Raw genomic sequence first — 22336 nt, forward strand, 5'->3', positions numbered from 1 at the left:
CGGTCCCCACAGCCCAGAGTCTGTGCCAACCAACAAACATATTTGTTTTAAATAACTACTAATGCTATTCTAACCACTTTATTCTCCTCCAGATTCCACCACTCATCTATACACTTGGAATAGTGGTGAATTAACCTGTCAAGCTGCACATTTAGGAAATACGTGGGAGGAAATAATCGTAAATCTTTTTCCAAGGTGGAAATCTCAAAGACCAGAGGACGTGGCTTTAAGGTAAGAGGGGCAAAATTTAAAGGAGACATCTGGGGCACAATTCCACCCCCCCCCCAGTGGTGGGTACCTGGAATACGCAGTTATGGGTGGTGGTGGAGACAGATACATTATTATAATTTTAAGAGGCTTTTAGATATGCACATGGATCACATGCAGAGGAGATTAGTGTACTTTGGCATCATGTTTATTATGGGCATTGGGCTGAAGGGTCGGCCTTGCACTGCATTGTTCTACGTTCTGAGAAATCCATGATGTCATGATGTCAGAGAGAATGTTAGGACAGCACCAGAGGTCAGGGCTGAACCCAGTGCAGGAGCTGTGTTGTACCAGCTCTACTACATTTGTTATGGGATTTTCACTTACATGCACTACAGTTAAAACTGACTGAGTGCTCCTTTTCAGAAAGCAGCACAATTCTCTCTCGCTCTCTACTCTCTCTAACTATTAACTTATTTGCTGATCATTTCCATGGCAACCCTGGCTAAAACAAGATTCCTTTGTCCTATCCATTCTTCAAACTTAAAAATAACTGGTTTCTCATGAAGGGAATGCGATCTGAAATATGAGTTGTTTCTCTTTCTACAGATGCTGTCTGTGAGTGTTTCCAGAAGTATGTTTTTATTTAAAACGGTTAACTTGATTTGCACTCTAGCCTCAGTCGTTTTACTCATAGCCTTGAGCACCTTTGTACCGTCACTGCAGCAGCTTGCCAAGGATCTCTGAAACATGAAATCTGTACTCTCCATCATCCAACATCACAAGGACGTCTAGTGTATAGATGTACCACTGTCAAGCAGCATGTATGGGGAAATGTCCTGAATATTTCATGTGAATGAGCCTTCTCCATTTCACTGCACAGATGCTACCTGGCTACTGAACATCTCCAACATTTTTCTCTTTATATTTCAGAATTTCAGTATTTGCCATTTTTAGCTTTTCAACAAGAGCAATGGCCTGTGGTAACCAGTGCCTCAGTATTCTATTTTAACATTTATTGCCAGACAGCTCCAAGACTAACGAGCCTGTATTTCCATTTAAATATAATTCCTAAATGAAGGATTCAAACAAACATGACAACCTATTTTGTTTATGGAAAAGGACATTTATTTTTAAATTTCTATTGCAAAATTATATTTCATATGGATTGGTCTATGAAAACCTATTTTTTGAGATATAAATTGGAATTGGTGTTTAAGAATGCATACAACCCCAATACTCCAACAATGAAAAGGAATTATCCTAATTGGATAAAAAAGGATTCAATTTTATGCCTATTTTAAGATGCACTTTAAAAGTACAGGCTTTTCTGGTTTGTTCACACATCCGACATGCTGTTTTATCAATAATGCAGATGCTTTCCTCCATATCTCTATCAGTTGAAGTAGGAAAACAGATTGCACAACGTTTGTAGTTGCAGCAAGTTGCACTGTAAGACAGCAAGATCTGTGTGGTATGGAACTGGTCCCGTTAGCAATTTTCCTCCTCGCTGAAAAGAACTCAATTACTGAGAAATACTTTAGTTAGCAATTCAACCAAGAAATAGCAAAACAGTGTTAATGAAAGCAGCCAAGATCAATGACAACCAAATTTAGGCTGCAACAGAACTAAATCATCCGAGGACTGTCATTGACAAACTACTTTCTTGCTTTATCATATTATGCAGACAACTTCCAATTCATGTTCTCCCCTGGGTTGAACAAGAAACAAGGTTCAAGCATATAATCTAGGCTGACGTATCAGTCCAGTACTGAACAAATGCTGCAAAGTCAGAAATACCATTTCATCGATTAATTTTTAAAAATACAAGGCCTCTCCAGAAGCAGTCATTGCAATTTGACAAGAAGCACAGAGTGCTCAAGCTGTTCTTCATGCATGTATCCTTCACCCAACAAGTCAGAAAGTATTTAGACAGACATTTATCTTATTTCTGGACATTTTCCTGCATATCAATTACAACAATTACTTATATAAGCGGCTATATTTTAAACGGTGACATTGGCCGGTAATCACCAAGACATTGTGATGATATGAAAGGTGACATTGTTAATACAAATTATTTTTCTTGTAATCAGAATGGTGGCCCATGATGACATATTTGCAAGACAGAGATTCATGCATATGCCAGTTCTCTTTTTCTGTAATATTCCTTCATTTGAATTGGCAAATCTCAGATGGAGATAGTGTTCCCCACATAAGGGGGGGGGGGGGGGGGCATTTTTTTTCCATAGAGAATAGAGTTTCTACTAAAGGGAACCAATTCTGTACTCTGCATTCTGAACAGTGGGGGAGTCCAATTTATATCAGGATTAGGGAAATCACATTCAATCAGAAAAAAGGCAATACATCTTATGCAAAATTAGTAACAACGGTGTGCACTGATAATTACACTTTCCTAAGATAGACATAAAAAGATGGAGTAACTAAGCGGGCTATGCAGTATTTCTGGAGAAAAGGAATAGGTGACGTTTCGGGTTGAGACCTTGCTTAAGACATCCTTCTCTATTTATAGTGGGTTCTACTACAATGGTAGTATATAATTACATTTGGTAGTATATTATAGGCATAGCTTTAAGGTGAGAAGAGCAAAGTTTAAAGGAGATGTGCGAGGCAATTTTTTTTTGTTACACATTGGGTGGTGAGTGCCTGGAACATGCTGCCGGGCGTGATGGATGAGGCAGATATGTTGGTAGCATTTAAAGGACTTTTGGATAGTTTTATGGATATGTAGGGAATTGAGGGTTACGTGTAGGTATATAAGTGATGTTTGGCACAGACATTGTGGGCCAAAGAGCCTGTTCTTGTGCTGTACTGTTCTATGTTCTAGGATTCAAATTTTGGATGCTGTATGAAATACTTTAATTAATTATTCATTTGTGAATAGTTTGATATAAATCCTTAAAAGTCAAGGTGCAGAAAATATAAATCTTGCAATAATTTTACCAGTCATTGGGGGTGTCCTTCAAAATCTAATGTTATTAAGCGTTAACTTAAATTTTGAAATCTTTGGCATACTATAGATATGGTTTGTGGCGTAGGGGCATGTTTGTTCCTTAGAGAATAGAGTTTCTACTAAAGGGAACCAATTCTGTACTCTAAGAACTGTTTTACAGCTAATTTCAACACATTTGTCATGGGAGTGTGCTTTCACACATAGCTAGGGGACGTAATAAAACAAACACAAAGTTATTAGGCTGCGAATGTGCAGTTAATGAACCCACAATCTATGATTCTTCAGCTCCATTTCAAACATTATGCACTCCCTCTGGGCCCAAAGACTGTCACAGTCATGGGTAAATGAGACCAAATGTATGTAATATAAAACAAGAAGTATCATTTGTACACAATAATAGTATGAATATTCCAGTAAATAAGCTTGCAGAGTGGTATACTGTCCCATGTGGGTTGTTTATGCCTGATATTTTGCTGTGTTTAACAAACTAAAAGCATCTATTTCAAAACACAATATCATGCAAGGAAGGAAGCCATTTCTGATGTAATATACAAAAGATTAAGTACTCCTTAGAATCACTTAAAGGTCAGATAAATAACATAGATGAGGCATTTACTGACGAATTAACCTCTGTCCAGTTATTATATCACAACAACCAAAGATTTCTGTACATTTTTTGAAAGGCGCAATCTAATCTTATTTTAAGTATAACATTATTCTTTGCCTGAAATACCCTTCGGCATTAGCTCAGCTACATTGTACCATGATTGAGCAGCACAAAGTTTGCCAAGTTCCTGTACGTGGATCGTTCACAATTTAAGATCAAGAAACAACAACCAGGAGCAAAATAAATTCACTTAAAATGAAACATTAATTTAAACATTCAAATCACCTTAAATGACTCAATTCCAGATTTTTCAAAGCATGATTTCTATTTCCTTTGCAAACACTATATTAGCCGATATCATGAAATGCATTCATGGTTTTGTGCCTATGTGACATCGTAAAATTACACGTTATTCGCGAGTCAAGAATTATTAAGTAATCTACATCAACCATATGCAGATTATTTGATTAGGTTCCAAAGTGTTTATAATGGTTTGAAGGAAATGTACAATTAAGCTGCATACAAAATAAACTTCAATGGCAAAGGATGGGAGTATTTCCATGACTGGATGTAGCCCTCTAGGTAGAGATCAATAATTTGAACATTCTGCTGCCACTTAAAAGATTTCAGTTAATCCTCCAAAGGCAAATTTGACAAAGGTGGAGTTCTGGTGGCCCAGTACTGGAAGGATGGGGAGTTCATCAAAACGGTCGCAGAGTCCACATTTGGTCTCACCATTGTACAGGACCTCACATCAGGGAATATCGGATGCAGCAGATGAGGTGAGAGGAGGTGCATGTGAGCCTCTGCCTCACCTGTAAGGCTGTCGGAGTCAAGGGGGGAGGTATAAGGACTGGCATTACATCTCCTACGATTTCAGGGGAAAGAAACCTAGGTAAGGGGTGGTTTGGGTGGGAAGGGTTGAGCGAACCAAGGAGTTGCAGAGAGGGAGTGGTCTCTCTGCGGAAGGTGGAAGGAGGTTGAGATGGGAAGTTGTGATTAGTGGTGTGATCACATTGGAGGTGACTGAAATGTTGGAGCACAATCTGTAGGATGCAGAGGCTGGTGAAAGGCAAGGACCAGGGTCTTTGGTCCTGTCCTTGTTGTGTCTGGGGAGAGGGAGAAAGGGAGTGAGAGCCAGTCGACCCTCGTTCACTAAAGAATGAATACATCGGGGATTGTCTTTGTATAGAAAAACTTACCTAGGGAGCAGATGTGGCGGAGACAGAGGAATTGAAAGTAGGGGATAGCTTACTTGCAAGAGGCATTGTAGTCCAGACAACTGTGGGAGCCGGTAGGTTTGTAGTAGACGACAGTCGATAGTCTGTCTTCTGTGATGGAGAGAGAGAGATCAAGAATGGGGAGAGAGGTGTCAGAGATAATCCAGGTGAACCTGGGCAGGGTGGAAGTTAGTGAAGTTAATGAAATCTACGAGTTCTGCACGGGTGCAGAAAGGCCCCCCGATGCAGTCATCAATGCAGCAGAGAAAGAGTTGGGGGATAGGATCAGTGCATCCCTGGAACAGGACCGTCCGACATAATTAAAAAAAAAAAGGCAAACATAGCCCATGACTATGAAGGGTATGTGAGGTCTCGGAGGTAGGCTGGAAGGGGTTGAAGATTGGGGGGGGTAAATAGAATCAAGATACGTGGAGATGAATTCAATGGGGCAAGAGCAGGCAGAAACAATGGATCTGCCAGGGTAGTCTGGTTTTGGCGTTGGGTGTTTATCTGTACTTTTCTATGTTCCTGTGGATGTCAGGCTGAACTTCTTCTTGCGCATGGTGTGCACAGCCTAAGTTGTAGGTCAACTTGTTCTATTTGATCTTGTTTGTGCACATCGGGTTGATTGCATTAGTCGAAACAGGGTGGACCACGTGAAGGTTGCAATCTCCCTCCCCGTCAGGCTGATGAAAGCACATGAATCATCCCAGATCAACTGCCTCAAGTATTGGATTTACAGGATAAAGTGAACTCTTTCATAAAAGTGTGTGGTTCTCATCCACATAATTACATTTAACTTGTTCATAAAATTTATTGATTGGAACACACTAAATGTTCCTCTGATCTAATACAATATGAACAAATAAAAATGAATGAAACAAATCATGGTCCCCTTGAGGGAAAAATCTTCCCACTCCTGTTATAAGGTTAACAGTTCTATTGCAATACTAATACAGGCAACAATCTGAAGAGAGAAATGTCACCACCTACCTTAGTAAGCTGTTTGATTAGCTTACAGTTGCAAAGAACATGTACAAAGTAAGAACATCCAGATAAAGTGGTATATATCAGCAACAGTACACAATGGTACATAGGCCAGCAAAGTATGGTGGCATCGAATAATTGGGTCATATAAAATGCAATTGGAATGATAAGTGGTTGTTTTCTGGAAACACGATATTACTTAATATGAAAATAAGGTATTTGATTATCCAGCTGGTGAAAATATAGAAACATTTAAAATTACTGCCTTTGCTGCTGAATGTCTTAGATCATACCTCTCATGATATGCCTGACCACTTTGGTTGAACCACCTCGCATATTCAGGATCTGGTGCACACGCTGCCTTATCTGAAAACGAACACAAATATAATTTCAGTGCACTCCTTCTCCAGTCACAACTGGCTATTAAATCTCTAGTTGTTCCAATAGTGTTTCTTTAGAGTGAACATATCAAATAATTCTTAAGTTTGTTAACATGTACATTTATCCAATGTCAAAGCTAGCTAAATATTGTTCTAAAATAGATTTCTTATTTTTGGCAGGCAATAGCTGTGATATTGACAGGAAGAAAATGGAACTGGGGAGATGCATGTATTCCAGGTGAATCAAGTACCTAAGAAGTTACCAAACTGGAATCTTAATCAAGGGGTAGACTTATGGTCACATTTATCCTTTATGTGATTCAGTGCTCAACCAACTGAATGATACAATAACAGAGCTGCCAAGTTTTCTCAAGAGCATTTTAGTAGTCTAGCACCTGAAAATCAGTATTTTTCTAAGGAAATCAGTATTTTTACACGGTGCCATTTTGCTGAAAAAAATGTTATTTTTAATGTACCCAAGAGTACAAGAATGCATACCTTTGCTACGAATTGACATGTCTTCTATACACCTTACTTGAAAGTGCATTCATTGCCATCTCTTTGTATACTGCTGTTTGAACGGCTGCTTCCTGCTTTTAGCACCAGATGATGATGTAGAAGCCATTTTGGAATCTCCCTCTCCCTCCCCTCCCCCTCCATCCCTCCCTCTCCCCCCCTCCCCCTCCATCCTTCTCTCCCTCTGTCCCTCCCACCCTCCATGTCTCTTCCTCCCTCCTTCCTTTTTTTCTCCCTCCCTCTCCCCCTTGAGCCCACCCACCGTTCTGTAAAATCAAAACCAATCCCAATGTAACTGCAATCCCATTGGTAACCTTTCACCACTAGGCTTATCCAGAATTCTACCATTGCCTGAAAAATAATCAAAGGCTCAACTTCCACTGAGAAAGAGAATTCCAAAGACTCATTGTTATATGAGAATTTTCCTGAACAGTCTGTGACCCATAGCGCTGTGGCCATAGTGCTATGTGTAAAGCCCATAGTGCTTCAGCCGGTAGCGCTACATTTAGAACCCATAGCGCTGCAGCCGACAGCTCTTTGTTTAAATTCCCACGCGTTAAACTGACAGTGCTCTGTTTAAACCTAGAGCGGGACAGGCAGCAACTCTGGAGAGAACGAATGGGTGGCGTTTCTGGTCGAAACCCTTCTTCAGACTGAACTGAACTCTCGTCGGTGAGAGTACTTGTGATTGTCTGAATAAGGGTCTCAACCTGAAACGTCACCCATTCCTTCTCTCCAGAGTCACTGCCTGGCCCGCTGAGTTCCTTCAGCGTCTATCTTTAATTTCAGAGTTAAATAAAAAACATAGAGTGCTGGAGGAACTCAGCGGGCTAGGCGGCATCTGTGGAGGGAATGGATTAGGAGTTGTTTCGGGCCAGGTTCTTCTTCTTTTGGAAGGAACTGCAGATGCAGTTGTCTTTGAAAAACACCAAATGATTCCGGGAATGCCGAGGTAAGAGTGAGTGAGAGAGAGGGAGAGAGGGAGAGAAAGAACGAGAGATAGAGAGATTCCAGCCTCTTAACCCCAAGCGCTGTGGTAGATCAACACTTACAAAAATAATCATTCAGATCTTGAAATTAAAAATACTAATAGATTTATTCTGCTATAATTTTTAGAGGTACAGTAGGCCTTTTAATATCCTTGCATTTTTTAAGCACCAAGATCTTAATTCAATTACACCGGGTTATTACTTTTCCATTGGTGAGTGGTATGTTAATGAAACAGGAAGTCTAGCCGAGGACGTCTAGTAAAGGAAAGGGAGAAATTAGTGTGTTTATATGAAGCAATGATCATAATTAATAATTTTTGAGTCAACCTAAATTTTCTCACACAGTATGTAATAAAAATGACCTCCTCCCACATACACTGTGATAAGAAGAATTGTTGGTAAATGGATTATTAAATCACCTGAGAGATTCCAGCATTGCAGCTCTCCACCATTATGTAGCAAATTAGCTGAAGGACAAAGAGGCCAGCGTCCAAACGCCTCAGATAAAATTCATCCTCCATATCATCATCGATTATTTCCCCTTGGCGGACCATATCCTGGATAAACATGGATAACAGGATAAGAAACATTTTCACTGACATCAAGGTACACTGGCTTGAAACCCAAAAGGAAGAGACCCAAGTCAGCAGTTTTAAAAAGTAAATAAAAGGAGGAAGCAATCCAAAAATGATTTAAAAAAGAGTAGATCAAAACCAAAAAATTAGATTCCACGACTCTAGGTAAAGGACTCTGTATTCACCCCGTCTATTCCCCTCACAATTTTACCCACCTCCATAAGATCGCCCTCAGTCTTCTGTGGTCCAAGTGATAAAGTCCTAGCCTGCTCAACATCTATTCCCTTCATCAACATCTCCCTACAGTTAAGGCGGTCATGGTGGCGCAACGGTAGAGTTGCTGCCTTACACCGAATGCATCGCCAGAGACCCGGGTTCGATCCCGACTACAGGTGCTGTCTGTATGTAGCTTGTACGTTCTCCCTGTGACCTGCGTGGGTTTTCGCCGAGATCTTCGTTTTCCTCCCACACTCCAAAGACGTACAGGTTTGTAGGTTAATTGGCTTGGTAAATGTAAAAATCGTCCCTTGTGGGTGTAGGATAGTATTAATGTGCGGGGATCGCTGGTCGGCGCGGACCTGGTGGGCCGAAGGGCCTGTTTCCGCACTGTATGTATAAACATCTCCCTACAGTTCAGACCCTCGAGTCCAAGCAATATCTTCGTAAGTTTTTTCTACACACTTTCCACCTTAATGGCAACTTTTTGTCTAGCAGGGTGAACAAAACTAAACAATACTCCAAATGCAGCCTCACGAGTCTCTTGTACAACTGTAACAAAACATCCTGACTCTATACTTTATTCCCTAACCGATGAAGGCCAATGTGGCAAAAGCCTTCTTCAACATCGTACCTACCTTTGATACCATTTCCATGAAACTATGTACTTGCACTCCTCGATCTCTCTGCTCTTCCAACACTTCCATGGGCCCTGTCGTTCAGTGTGAAAGTCCAAGCACCCCATTGTTCACTGTGAAGGTATGACTTCCCAAAATAAATACCTCACATTTATCCGAAATAAACTCCCAAATTTAGTTGCAAGCAACCTAGTTACATATGACTTCTTTCTATGGTTTTAGGCAATTACAATAAATAAATTAAACTTAAAAAGCTGAAAGCTTTTATCTATAAACCTATTTTCATTGCCCCATGTAAAATGTATTCACAAAGTGCCAAATGTAACCCTGTAGAGCTTTGGTGCAATGCTGTGATTCCCTAAAATTACCAGAATCAGATTCATCTGACTAGTTGTTGAGGTAGAGATTAACATAAAGGTTTGCAAGAGATGCATAAAGGTTTTGCTAATGCATACATGTTTTTCTCCATCAATCTTCTTGTCCGCTATCTGCACAGCCTCCAGATACTTAAAATGCAGCTCCATTAGTCGATCGACCTATAGGAAACATAAATAGCCATTAATCAAAGGCCACTTTAGCCTACAAAATGCAAGAACCCAATTTCACCAGCTTCTATTGAAGACAATTCATGGCTTGTCACATTTGTATGAAGGAAATAATCACAATTTACAGGCAAGAATTTATTGCAGTTAGTATTTTGACCAGTGATGAATGCTATTTAGTAATGTGCAAATCGCAGGCCAATTTCAGCTTTTCTCTCTTGGCTGAGCCACATGTGACAACAGGAAGTGGTGGCAATAAAGCTTCAGCAACCTGTCTGAGGCCTATGAAACCATGAAAACTATTATCATTGCTGCAGTATTGGCATCATTTACCAGGGGCTTTGAGCGATGGGAATCACAATGGCTTTGCCAATTACCACATTTAGTTTAGTATAGTTGAGAGAGATAGGACTGAAACAGGCCCCTCGGCCCACCTAGTCCGCACCGACCAGCAATCACCGCAAACCTACACTATCCTACACACACTGGGGACAATTTACATTTATACCAAGCCAATTAACCTACAAACCTGTACGTCTTTGGAGTGTGGGAGGAAACCGAAGATATCGGAGAAAACCCATGCAGGTCACGAGGAGAAAGAACTAACTCCGTACAGATAATGGTTTCCCGATTGTGCCCTGTAATGGGCGGGCTCATGAACCACCTGCCCCAAAACTGTTTCATTTTTGGCACTAATGCAAAACTGTGCATGTTTAGGAAAAATACATGAATGTTCATTTGATGAATAAGAATCTACATTGATGCTATAACTAAATCATCATTATTTCTGAGACTCTCTGAACAGCACTGTGCTTCAGTGATGAAAAATAAACTAGAGACTTCCTGACACCAACTTGCAAAAGCTATTTGCATAAAAAGATTAGTAAGGCAAAATTGATAGCCTGTGATTAAATGTTTTTCTCAATAACTGTGGGCAATGATGTCACATTAATACTGGGACGAGGCACCAGATCAATTATGAGGATGTTATAGCACCTCATTTAGAAATGTAAGTTTTACTGCAATTGTGTAACTACATTTCAAATATACTGTCAAAACAATGTATACAGTTAGCATTTATGTACACATAATTTAATAGTTACAATATATTTGAAAATACCGTGTAATGGCCTTGCGCGTGAAAATAACCATGGCCATTATAGGACTTTTCCTTTTGAGATCCACGTAATTCACAGCTTGCTCAATTTAACAAATTTTCTGTTGATAACGTGCACTGAACTTTTAAAAGAATCTACTCTTTTAAAAATGACGAGAAAGATGACTCAAAAGAGATTACCTAATAATGAGCATTGTTGACAAAGCTCTTCCTAAACTGCCATGGAATAAGTCATGGTGAGCAATGTAAATGAACCTTGTGTTGAGAATGTCAGTACAGATTTGCAGAATTTTGACCGTCACCTCCAATGCGATCCCACCACTAATCACATCTTCCGCAGATACCACGCCCTCCGCAACTCGCTGGTTCACTCATCCCTTCCCACCCAAGCCACTCCTAGCCCAGGTACTTTTCCTTGCAACTGCAGGGGATGCAACACCTGTCCTCGTATCTCCACCCACAACTCCAGTCAGGGACCTCGACAGACCTTCCAGGTGATACTGAGATTCACTTGCACCTCGTCTAACCTCATTTACTGTTCCGGTCTCCTCAACGTGGCTTCCTCTACATCGACGCGACCAAACGTAAACTCGATGACCATTTCGCTGAGCACTTACACACGATCCACCAAAGTCTACTGGATCTCCCGGTTGCTCCCCTTCCCATTCCCATACCGACCTTTCTGCGATGTATCCCTTTTGTGATTACACCATCCCTAGCCAACAGGCAGCCTATCAGTAAACTTCCCCCCACCCCCCCTCCCCGCCTCCCACAATCAGTTTGAAGAAGGGTCCAAACCCAAAACGTTTCCTATCCATTTTCTCCAGAGGTGCTGCCTGACCCGCTGAGTTACTCCAGCATTTTGTGTCTATCCTTGGTATGAACCAGCTTCTGCAGTTCATTTAATTTGCAATATTTTACTTGCTGCTCATTTTCAAGTTTACTGATTCAAAATTAGCTACAGTACTTCATTCTCTATTGCTAGATGAAAGCAGGTGTTTTCCCCATTAACAACCCAGAATAAAAAATAAAGATAAGATTACCTTTTCACAGTCATTTTCTGTGAATTTGTTAAGTAGTCGAGTTCGCTGTTGACCTTTCAAATTCCGAAGCATGGAAGAAAGAATTGAACAAACGTGTTCTGTGAAATAAAACAAAGAACATAATAAATAATAGCAGGAGCAGGCCATTCAGTTCCTCATACTCTCTGCCCAATTCTATAAGGCTAAATTATTACTTCAACTTCACTTACTTTAAAAAATATTAAAAAATGTATCAAAATGTTGGCTAAAAGGTTTACAAGATAACTCTGATTCAATGACAATTATGGAAGAGCATGCTGGAGCAATGCCATGCATACTTAAAAGTGTATGGCCGAATGCAGGAACACATGTCCAGGATATTAAAAGATCAAGAAAATCCAATCCAGCTAATTACCATCCCAGCCTTACCATTGGCACATTAACAGTGATCATACATGTTATTTGCATCTTCCTCCATGTCAGGAGTAATGATGCCTACTGATGACGGCATGAAGTTAATTTAATTTACTTTACTGCCTCTCAGATAACGAACCTACCATGACTGCATGCAGTGAATAACCTTCAGGCTCAAATTGATAAGTAAAGGGCCTGTCCCACTACGGGGACCTAATTCGCGACTTTAGAAGAGTTTGCCCTCGACTAATACTCGCAGCATGGTCGACACGAGGCCCTACTCTCGAGCATAACTCTCCTTCATGCTTGGCAGTTGCCCCCGCGTACTCGAGGCCTTAGTTAGGTCGCAGCGTTTTTTTCAGCAAGCTGAAAAATGCCCGCAAACAAAAAAAGGTCGCCATGGGAAAAAGAAAAATCAATATTTTTTTGCTCGTAGGTTTAGTCAATGTAGGTCGTAATGCTATTCGTAGGTAATCAAAAGGCAATCAAAGGTAATTGAGAGTAGTCGAAGGTAAAGCTTGTTGAGAAAAAAAAGGTTAGTAAACCGACTAGTAATGTTAAATGCCCGCTAAACTTTATTAAAAGATGTCTGGCGTCTTAAAAGTATTTACTCCACTCCCCCCCCTTCTCTCTCTCCTCTCCGCGCTCTCTAATTGTGTGTGTGTGTGTGTGTGTGTGTGTGTGTGTGTGTGTGTGTGTGTGTGTGTGTGTGTGTGTGTGCGCGAGCGTATGCGTGTGTGTGTACGGACGGTAGATCCGGCTCGCGGTTTCATCGCTGACGGTCGCTCCGGCTCGAGGTTTTTCAGGCAAGTGCCCTCGAGCTTGAAGGTCGAAGACAGTCGATGAAAAGTCGCGTTCGTGGGACAGGCCATTAACATCTGTGCTACAATGCAAGACGTTCAGGCAGCCTCCATCAAGGGAGTTGTGTAACCTCTCCTTATCATTTAATAGCAGTAGTGTTGCTAAGTCCATCATTAACATCATGGGGAATATTACCACATAACACAAGATCAGCTACAAAAATATTGTGACTGCATGAACATGATAGATGCCAATATTCTCTGCTGGGCATAATTCCTCCCATCTTCCCAAAGCCGTTCCAACTTTTAATAGGAACAAGTCAGGAATATAATTAAATATTTTACATTTTCAGAATGCCTGCATTCTCCAAAACAAGGCACCTTGCTTCTATATCTGTCTACTGTTTATTTCTTCCATCATCAGCACATTCCGACAGGACTATGTTCCATGATACAATGCATTTGTCAAGATTTCTTTGACAGCACTGCCCGAGGCTACCACATCCATCAAATTGGACAAAAGGACTGGGCATATGCGAACTACTTGCAAGGTTTCCTCTAATTAACTTTCAATCCTGACGTAAATATGATAGTTTTTTTTATTGTTGAGTTAAAACCCAGGACGACACCGCAATAAAAAGAATTCTAGACATACCTTCACCACAAGAATTTCCAAGATATGCTTTTAATCTTAATTTTACTGTCAAAAATATGGCAGGCAATGTTTACACTATTGGAAAGTAGTAATGGCCATTGTTAAGGAATAACTATTGAACAATGTTAGAAAAAGCCTTTCCTTTGTTTGAAAAGTGCCCTGACATTTTAAAGTTCCACTGAGGGCATACAATATAAAAATGGACGACGTCAAAATACTCATTGCCATAGAATCATACAGCATGGAAACAGGCCCTTCTGCCCAACTTGGCCATGCTGACTAATATGCCCCATCTACACTAGACCAACCTGCCCACGATTGGCCCATATCCTATCTTGTCCAACCTGCCCAAATATCTTTTGAATGTTGTTATAATGTCCGCCTCAAACACCTGCTCTGGCAGCTCGTTCCACATACCCACCACCCTCTGTATGAAAAGGTTGCCCCTCAGGTTCTTATTAAATCTTTTCACTCTCACCTTAAACCTATGTCCTCCGGTTCTTGATTTCTCTACTCTGGGTAAAAGACACTGTGCATCTACCCTAACTAGGCGTCATGTGATCTCATACTCCTGCCCTCCAAGGAATAAAATCCAAACCTGTCCAACCTTGCTCCATAGCTTAGGCCATCAAATCCTGCCAATATCCTCATAAATCTGCTCTGCACCCTTTGTTGAATGGGTTAAATTACCAATATCTTTTATTCTTTACTACATTGAACTACTCATGAACTACTTCAAACTACTTCAAGGACCTTCACGTGGTCCGCCGTTTTGACGAATGCAATCAACCTGGCATGCACAATCAAATAAGGTAAAATAGAACAAATTGTCCTACAACTTTAGGCTGTGCACGCCATTCGAAAGAAGAAGAAGAAAAAAAAAAGCAGAATCTGCTGCTCACAAAGCTTTTCAGATGAATAATTAGTTTGTTGGCATTATTTGAATGGTTGATCCCAAATGCATTGTCATTATATTATTAGAATACTCCCTGAGAAGAAATACAAACCACATTTTAATCATTACCTCAGATTTAGTCAACTTTAAATGAAATAACAATCACATTCATAATAAGCTATGATTTTCTTAAAGATTTTGCGACATCTCTCATTAAGTGTTATGTTGTGGACGTAGACCATCAATCAAAACAACCTCCCTTCCATCTACACTTCATGCTGTTTCAGCAAAGCCACGAGCATAATCAAGATCCAGTCTCATCCTGGTCATTCCTTCTTCCTCTGCCATCAGGCAAGAGGTACAGAAGTTTGAAAACACATATCTCCAGATTGTTGACCAATGAAGTGAGCTACCTTTAAAAAAAAACTATGGACATTCAAATATTCCTCATCCTTTGATTCCAATTTGGCAAACATGATTTTCCTTACATAAATCCAATCTGACTGCTCAATCCTATTAAAATACTAAATGAAATCAATGTAATGATTTCAAAACATAATTTATGGATAGGTTTTCAGCACTAGTAAGATCATGTTAAATGTCTTATCCTTGGAATACCTCACAAACAAGCAAAAAAGTTATAAAAAGCAGAGGGGGCACAGCAGTAGAGTTGCTGCCTTATAGCGTCAGAGACCCGGGTATGATCCTGACTACGGGTGCTGTCTGCATGGAGTTTGTAGATTCTTCCTGTGATCGTGTGGATTTTCTCCGGGTACTCCGGTTTCCTCCCACACTCCAAAAATGCACACATTTGTAGGTTAATTGGCTTCTATAAAATTGCAAATGTCCTAATGTGTAGGATAGTGCTAGTGTACGGCTGACTGCTGGTCGGCGCGGACTTGGTGGGCCGGTGGGCATATTACCACGCTGTATCTCTAAAGTCTAAAATCTATAGTTTCAAATGAAGAGAACTAAAATTTTTGCTGATTTGATAGAACGCAGAATTGAGTTATTACATTTATGCATCTCCCTGCTACCTTCAGGTAGAAGGTACAGGAGCCTGAAGACTGCAACGACCAGGTTCAGGAATAGCTACTTCCCCACAGCCATCAGGCTATTAAACCTGGCTCGGACAAAGCTCTGAACATTAATAACCCATTATCTGTCATTTTGCACTTTATCAGTTTATTTATTCATGTGTTTTGTAGTCAATGCCTATTATGTTCTGTGTGCTGAAGCAAAGCAAGAGTTTCATTGTCCTATCAGGGACACATGACAATAAACTTGAACTTGAACTTGCAAACAGCTTTTTGCGGCATAGTGGTGCGGTAGGGCAGCACAGTTGTGCAACGGTAGAGTTGCGGCCTTACAGCGCAAAAGACCCAGGTTCGATCCTGACAACAGGTGCTGGTTGTACAGAGTTGGCACATTCGTCCCGTGACCATGTGGGTTTCTCCAGGTGCTCCGGTTTCCTCTCACATTCCAAAGACGTAAGGGTTTGTAGGTTAATTGGCTTGTTGAAAGTGTCCCTAATGTGTAGGATAAAAATAATGTACAGGTGATTGTTGGTCAGTGCAGTCTCGGTGGGCTGAGGGGCCCGTATCCACACTGTATCTCTTGAAAAAATACAACCGGTAATAAATGGTGAAAATTGCACTGAGGTATTTGGATAGCCGAGTATGAAGACAAAGGTGTAAATGTCTTGTTTGGATTAAGTGTGATGTTACTGATATCTAAAGCAAAGCTTTACTTAGGCCAAGAAAGACTTTAAGTAAAATCTTCAAAAATTCAAATCCCATGGAAATGCCAAAAAAAGACTAGATTGGATTTGAATGCTTAATAGTTGATGGGGCATCGAGGTTACTGCTTTAAATAGAAGCTAACTTCGAGCACTAGAATGCAAATATCTTATAAATCGTTCCAGAGGGCAAACTATGTGTCCTGGAGTTCAAATGGCCAATAAATTTAAATTACATTTTCTCCTCCAACTAAATGTCCTAGCACAGTAAAAGTAATTGAAAAGGCACTATGCATAAATTAAATCAGTCACTGATTATAACCTTTGATGTCTCTGACATACCAACACAATGCCATCAATACAGCACAAATATAAACGACTCTACATAGATTTCTGTGTATAAACGTTATGCCTGATGTTCTGATGTACAAACGCATGCCCCAAATCCTGTGCAGAAGCTCAGAAGAAATGGACTGGATCCCAATTGATTTGAAGGCAGATCAGGATTGCTCTCCAGGTTATGATTTTAGGTCTGATTATGCATACAGCCTAATTGTCATTGCTGTCCTACAATACATGCCTCATGTGGCAGATTATGAGGATGTTCCTGATTGCCTGGTAACATAATTTATAGCACAAGGTATTTTTAAGTAAAAGGGAACTAAAGAATTTTAAAAAATCCACGTTGTTCCACAACGCATTTAACTTTTTAATCACCTTTATCAATTTCATTCAAATGAACAGAGTCGTATTAGGTAGGTCAAAACTGAGGCCGATGAGAACGGGCATCGAGCACTAGCTCTTCGGATATTTCTCAGTCTCACATCTAATGGTTGAACAAGCCAGGAATACTGACTGCAGCTTTGCAATATGCCAAGACAGAAGGAAGAATGAAGATAACCCACAAAGAGGACATCTCCAGCAACTTTCTATGAAATCACAGGTAATGAGTAAATATATTTTGGGACATTAGTTAATTTCAAAAATATATCAGCTTCTGCACTGAACTCCATTCCATTGCTCTGCATACCCGTTTCTTCTTCCAATTAAATTCCAATTTTTTTCCCCCATCTCCAATTTAACCGTACTCACTCTGAAAGGATTACATTCGATTCTCTTTCTTTCCTTCTTTATCCGCACGTCTGAAATGGCCCATAGATTGTTCATCAACAGTAGCAACCGCTTCCATTTCTGTGGTATTGGCTTTACCCTTTTTATTGTCCATCACAAATTATTTAAAAAAACGTTCTTTAGCCTCTCTACGATCTCAAATATTATCCAGTATATTAAATGCCATTATTCTCGAAGCAATTTTGCACATTGCTTTCTTTCTACACTGTCTTGAGTATAATAGTTCACAAGTTAAGTACAGAGTTCACGCAGTCAAAGTTGACAATTCCTAATCAATCATCTTCTTGCTTATTTTCTCTCCACTCACAGGCAACCATTCCATCCTCCTTATCATTCTCCATTCTCACTCTCCCCAAAGCCATGTCAATTAGTTTGTACCATGAGCTTATTCCATCTTTTAGTGAGTCATTAATTTGTGGCTTAACCTGGTTTGGCTTGGAATCCTCAAATAACAAATGTTTTTGATCTTATTCACATGGGCGCATAATAACTAATATCTACACTTCTGAGGAAAAGAATGCCAAAGATTCACAACTGAGTAAATTCATTTCTCCTCAATCCTGGTGCAAACAGCTGACTCCAAGTCTTGGCGACAATTCACTATTGTTTGTTTAATAATCCCGATGCTTCAGCATCAAGTTCATTGGGTGACGTTTCCCACATTCCCGTCTCCTGGGATCTGTATTCAATCCTTCCTTTAAACAAACAGGCCCTTTGGCCAACCGAGTACGTGCTGGCCAATGGTCACGCCTACTCTAGTTCTATCCTACAGACGAAGGACAATTTACAGGAGCCCATTAACCCACAAAACTGCACGTCTTTAGAATGTGGGAAGAATCTGACCACCCAGAGAAAACAAATGTTCATAAACATAGTTTGCTATACTTTCTACAAAATTGACGCTTAATATTTTCCCACATTATTGTCCATCTACCCTTGCATTCCACTCATTTAACCATCTGCTTTATCACAGCTCACTATTCCATCAATCTTTCTATGATCACTAAATTTGGATATGTGTCTCTCTCCGTTCAAGTCATCCAATATAAATCATATAAATAGTCGGATGCCCAATGACACCCTTACCAACAGTGTTAAAATGTTCTTATAACTTTCTGTCTTTTAATCAATTCTCTAAATATACTAAGTCATGCTCCAACACTGCATGTTCTTTATTTTATTACTATTTTTTGCCTTTTGAAAATCCATATATCTTATGCGCACTGATTCTCCCCATCTACCTTGCTGAACATGGTCAGGAAAGAAACTTAGATTTGTCAAACACAATATTCCTTTTATAAAAGCATGTTATTTATAATAAATCACATTATGATTTAAGTGCTCTGTCACCATGTCCTTAGTAATGAATCATGTTATTTTCCTACTTGCGCACATTGGGTGAACTGATCTAGTTTCCTCGTCCTTACTTCAATTGCAATGTTAAATTCCAATCTTTTACTACGTTGGCACTATTCTAGAACACACAGAGTTTTGGAAAATGATCACCAATACATTTAACACCATTCAAGGATTTTGGGATTATCAGGCCGAGGGGATTTGTTAACTATGTAAGAAGGAACTACAGATGCTGGTTTAAACCAAAAATAGACACAAAAAGCTGGAGTAACTCAGCTGGATACGCAGCATCTCTGGAGAGAACTAATGAGTGATGTTTCGGGTCGAGACCTTTCTTCAGACTGGATCTGTTAACTCCTGGCTTCCTTCATCTTCGAAGGTAATACACTCCTCACTTTAATTTCACTCTTAGCTCCCCTTTATTCTGACTTCCATAATGAAAATAAATAGTACCACCCATTTCTTTATCACCCAATGATAATTCTTCCTGCCTTTCATTCCCACATATATTTTTTCTGCCCTCTATCTTTAGTTGCACAAACCTATTTTACTTGTACTTTAATTTTCTACCACTTCTGAATTGCAACATCTACAATCTTTCAATATATCCACTGGAAAGAGTACAATAACTATGGCCATATGTTTCTATACAAATTCACCAGTGCACTTTTATTTTTTAATTCTCTCTCACTTGCTATAAACCCCAGTGTTGCATTACCTTTAATGGACAAAGTCATGAAGCAAAATCATCAATGCCTGCTCATGCTGAGTTTTAAGGTCATTTACATCTCAAACACGAAACAAATGTCAGAAATAGAGACCATTTGATACACTAATATTTTAGGAGATTAAAGTGTGCCGATCGAACCCCATCTGGATGATATGCAACTCCAAACACAAAGGTTTAAACCGTTTTCCAGAATTACTCAGCAAACCATTCCATTTAGTAAAAATTATGGAAAGGAAAAAAATTAATGTGGTTGAAAAAACTAGACTTTTGATTGGAGGAAATGATCCATGCACTCAAAACAACTGTAAACAGGAGAAAATATGCAGTATACTATTTTACGAACATCCAAGAATAATTATATTTACTATGAGCAGAGCAACTGAATAACTGGATGTGTTTGTGGTTCTGAGTAGGTAATTGCATGAAGAATTGATTGCTGTATATGATCAAATTAAAAAACCCCCCAGCTTTGTACAGGAGCGCGAGAAATCAATGTTGCCGTGGTAACCTGTCAATATGCTTTGTTGTTGGTTTCTTGCCAATACTGTTTGTAGTGGAGGTTTTTCCATGTTTTGTTGTGGCAAAATTGAAATTCCCGATTTATATTTTCAAATATTTGTGCACTGCACTTGAATTATTTCAGCTAAGACTTGGTGATATGACAGTATTGATGAAAGAACAAAGTAAGGACCTGAATTTTTCATCAGGATACTTTTTTTAATATAGCAAATTTTTAGAATTGTGCTGTACTAAGAGAAGAACCAAAAATGATTTTATTTTTCAATGGGTAAAATACTAGCTTCCTTTCCAGATTGCGCAAAATATATATCAGAAACATTCTGATGTTAGAATAATATATTGAATGAAAAGAATCCGAGATTTGGAGATTAACTATTTGTTGGTCTAGTTTCAAGCCACAAACTCTAGTTCTAATCTGGAGTCCCGTATTAAATCATTTCGTGAAAGCATGATTAATTAATGCCCTGTATCCAAAATTCAGAAGTGATAGACCTGGGCCTTAAAACCTATTCTGCCATTCCATATGATTATGGTTTCTCTGCCTCAGTCCTGAACTACACTTATGTACCAGTTCGCACAGCGCTCAACTCCCCGATCTTTCAAAATGTTATCTATTTCTAGATCATCAGTGACCTAACTTCCACAACCCTCCAGGGAAGAGAGATTCAGCACCATCTGCGAGAACAAATTCCCTTGCAAATCAGTTTTAAATGACCACATACGTATCTTGTAACTATGTCTCCTCCTTAGAGACTTGCCCGCTAATGGAAACACCTACCCTGTCACACCCCCTTAGTTCTTCTGCTTCCATAAGATCACCCATTCTTCCCTAAAGAATATCAATACAACTTCCTTGGAGGTGATTGAACCTCCCATCATTGTTTTAATGCACTCCACACATTGCCCTTCCACAGCACCCATGCCAGCTTGATTAGTCCAGTCAAAATGCTCAGTAATACCACTGAATTACTGCAGTTCCCTTCTATCATATTTTTGCACTTTCCTATTAAAGCTGCAATAGTATTACTTGACTATTAGTGTTTGTTTTATTTCTTGCTTATTGCTTAACATAACAAAGGATGTATACACATTGCTTATTTCTAATTTCCAAAGCCTCTTAATTACATGCTAAATAGATTTGAAAAATTCCTATGCCAGTTTTTTTCAAACACATGTAGCATTCAAATCTATGCCTTGCAGTGGTGATTTAACCAATTTCGACTGCATTTTCATTTGATATTACTTATTTATTTAGATCTTGACACATACACAAGAATGCTCTGCTTTTCTGCTTTGTCCCTAAAATGGATAACATTACATTTCTCCAGATTATATTCTACCTGCTTTGTCCTATCCCATTCACTTCATCTATCTATGTCTTCATATAGCCTCTCTGCATCCTCAACTCAGAGCCACCTAGTTAGACATCCTCAGTAAAGTTGGATGTATTGTACGATCCTTTCATTCATTAATTAGCTAAATCTTTGTTTATTATATATGGTGCATATTGTGTTTACAGACTTGTAATTCTGTTGTGAAGAGTGGGCCTGTCCCACTTAGGCGATATTTCAGCGGACTGCCGGCGACTGTCAAGTAGCCGGCAGTCGCCTGAAAAACCGGCGACTGGAACGGCGACTGTCAGAGTTGAACACACAAACACATCGCTTCCTTCATCAGCCCGTTATGCAGGCGGGGGACAGGGCAAGCGGGGGGAGCGCTGTCTAAATAATTCACACGGTGCAAAGCCAAGGTGATACAGACACACACCGCGATGAACAGGAAGGTTGGCGCTGTAATTAAGACGGCTAAAGCACAGTGTACAGTAAGTCCTTGGGAAGAGGGGGGAGAAGGAGTGGAGACAACTTTTAAGAAGCCAGAGATACATGGCTGTGAAGCTCGGCGGACATTTAACATTACCAGTCAGTTAAAACTAAACTGCTTTCCATTTTTTCCCCAATGAGCCAATGAAATTCACCGGTCAGCACCGGCTACAACCTACGAGAACGTTCGACCTCCTGTCAACCCATTAGGACCTCCTGGCGACCCACCTATGGCTCAAGAATTCTCGCTACTCTTTTGCTCTTTGATAAAGTAAAAGATTCAGTTTC

The 22336-nt window shown here is 39.8% G+C and overlaps 1 protein-coding gene across 1 annotated transcript in view; it reads right to left on the reverse strand.

The window, feature by feature from the left end:
- The window catches only part of ctnnbl1 (catenin beta like 1), a 98593-nt gene that overhangs the window by 16211 nt on the left and 60046 nt on the right, over positions 1–22336 (reverse strand). Inside the window, exons 12-15 of the mRNA XM_033041615.1 lie at positions 12012–12109; positions 9765–9845; positions 8300–8437; positions 6289–6361 (exon numbers count right to left, since the gene is read on the reverse strand). Of these exons, the coding sequence (XP_032897506.1) occupies positions 6289–6361; positions 8300–8437; positions 9765–9845; positions 12012–12109 (390 nt within the window). The remainder of the gene's footprint in view (positions 1–6288; positions 6362–8299; positions 8438–9764; positions 9846–12011; positions 12110–22336) is intronic.

The sequence above is a fragment of the Amblyraja radiata genome, chromosome 23 (genome assembly GCF_010909765.2).
Source record: "Amblyraja radiata isolate CabotCenter1 chromosome 23, sAmbRad1.1.pri, whole genome shotgun sequence".
Lineage (NCBI taxonomy): Eukaryota > Metazoa > Chordata > Chondrichthyes > Rajiformes > Rajidae > Amblyraja > Amblyraja radiata.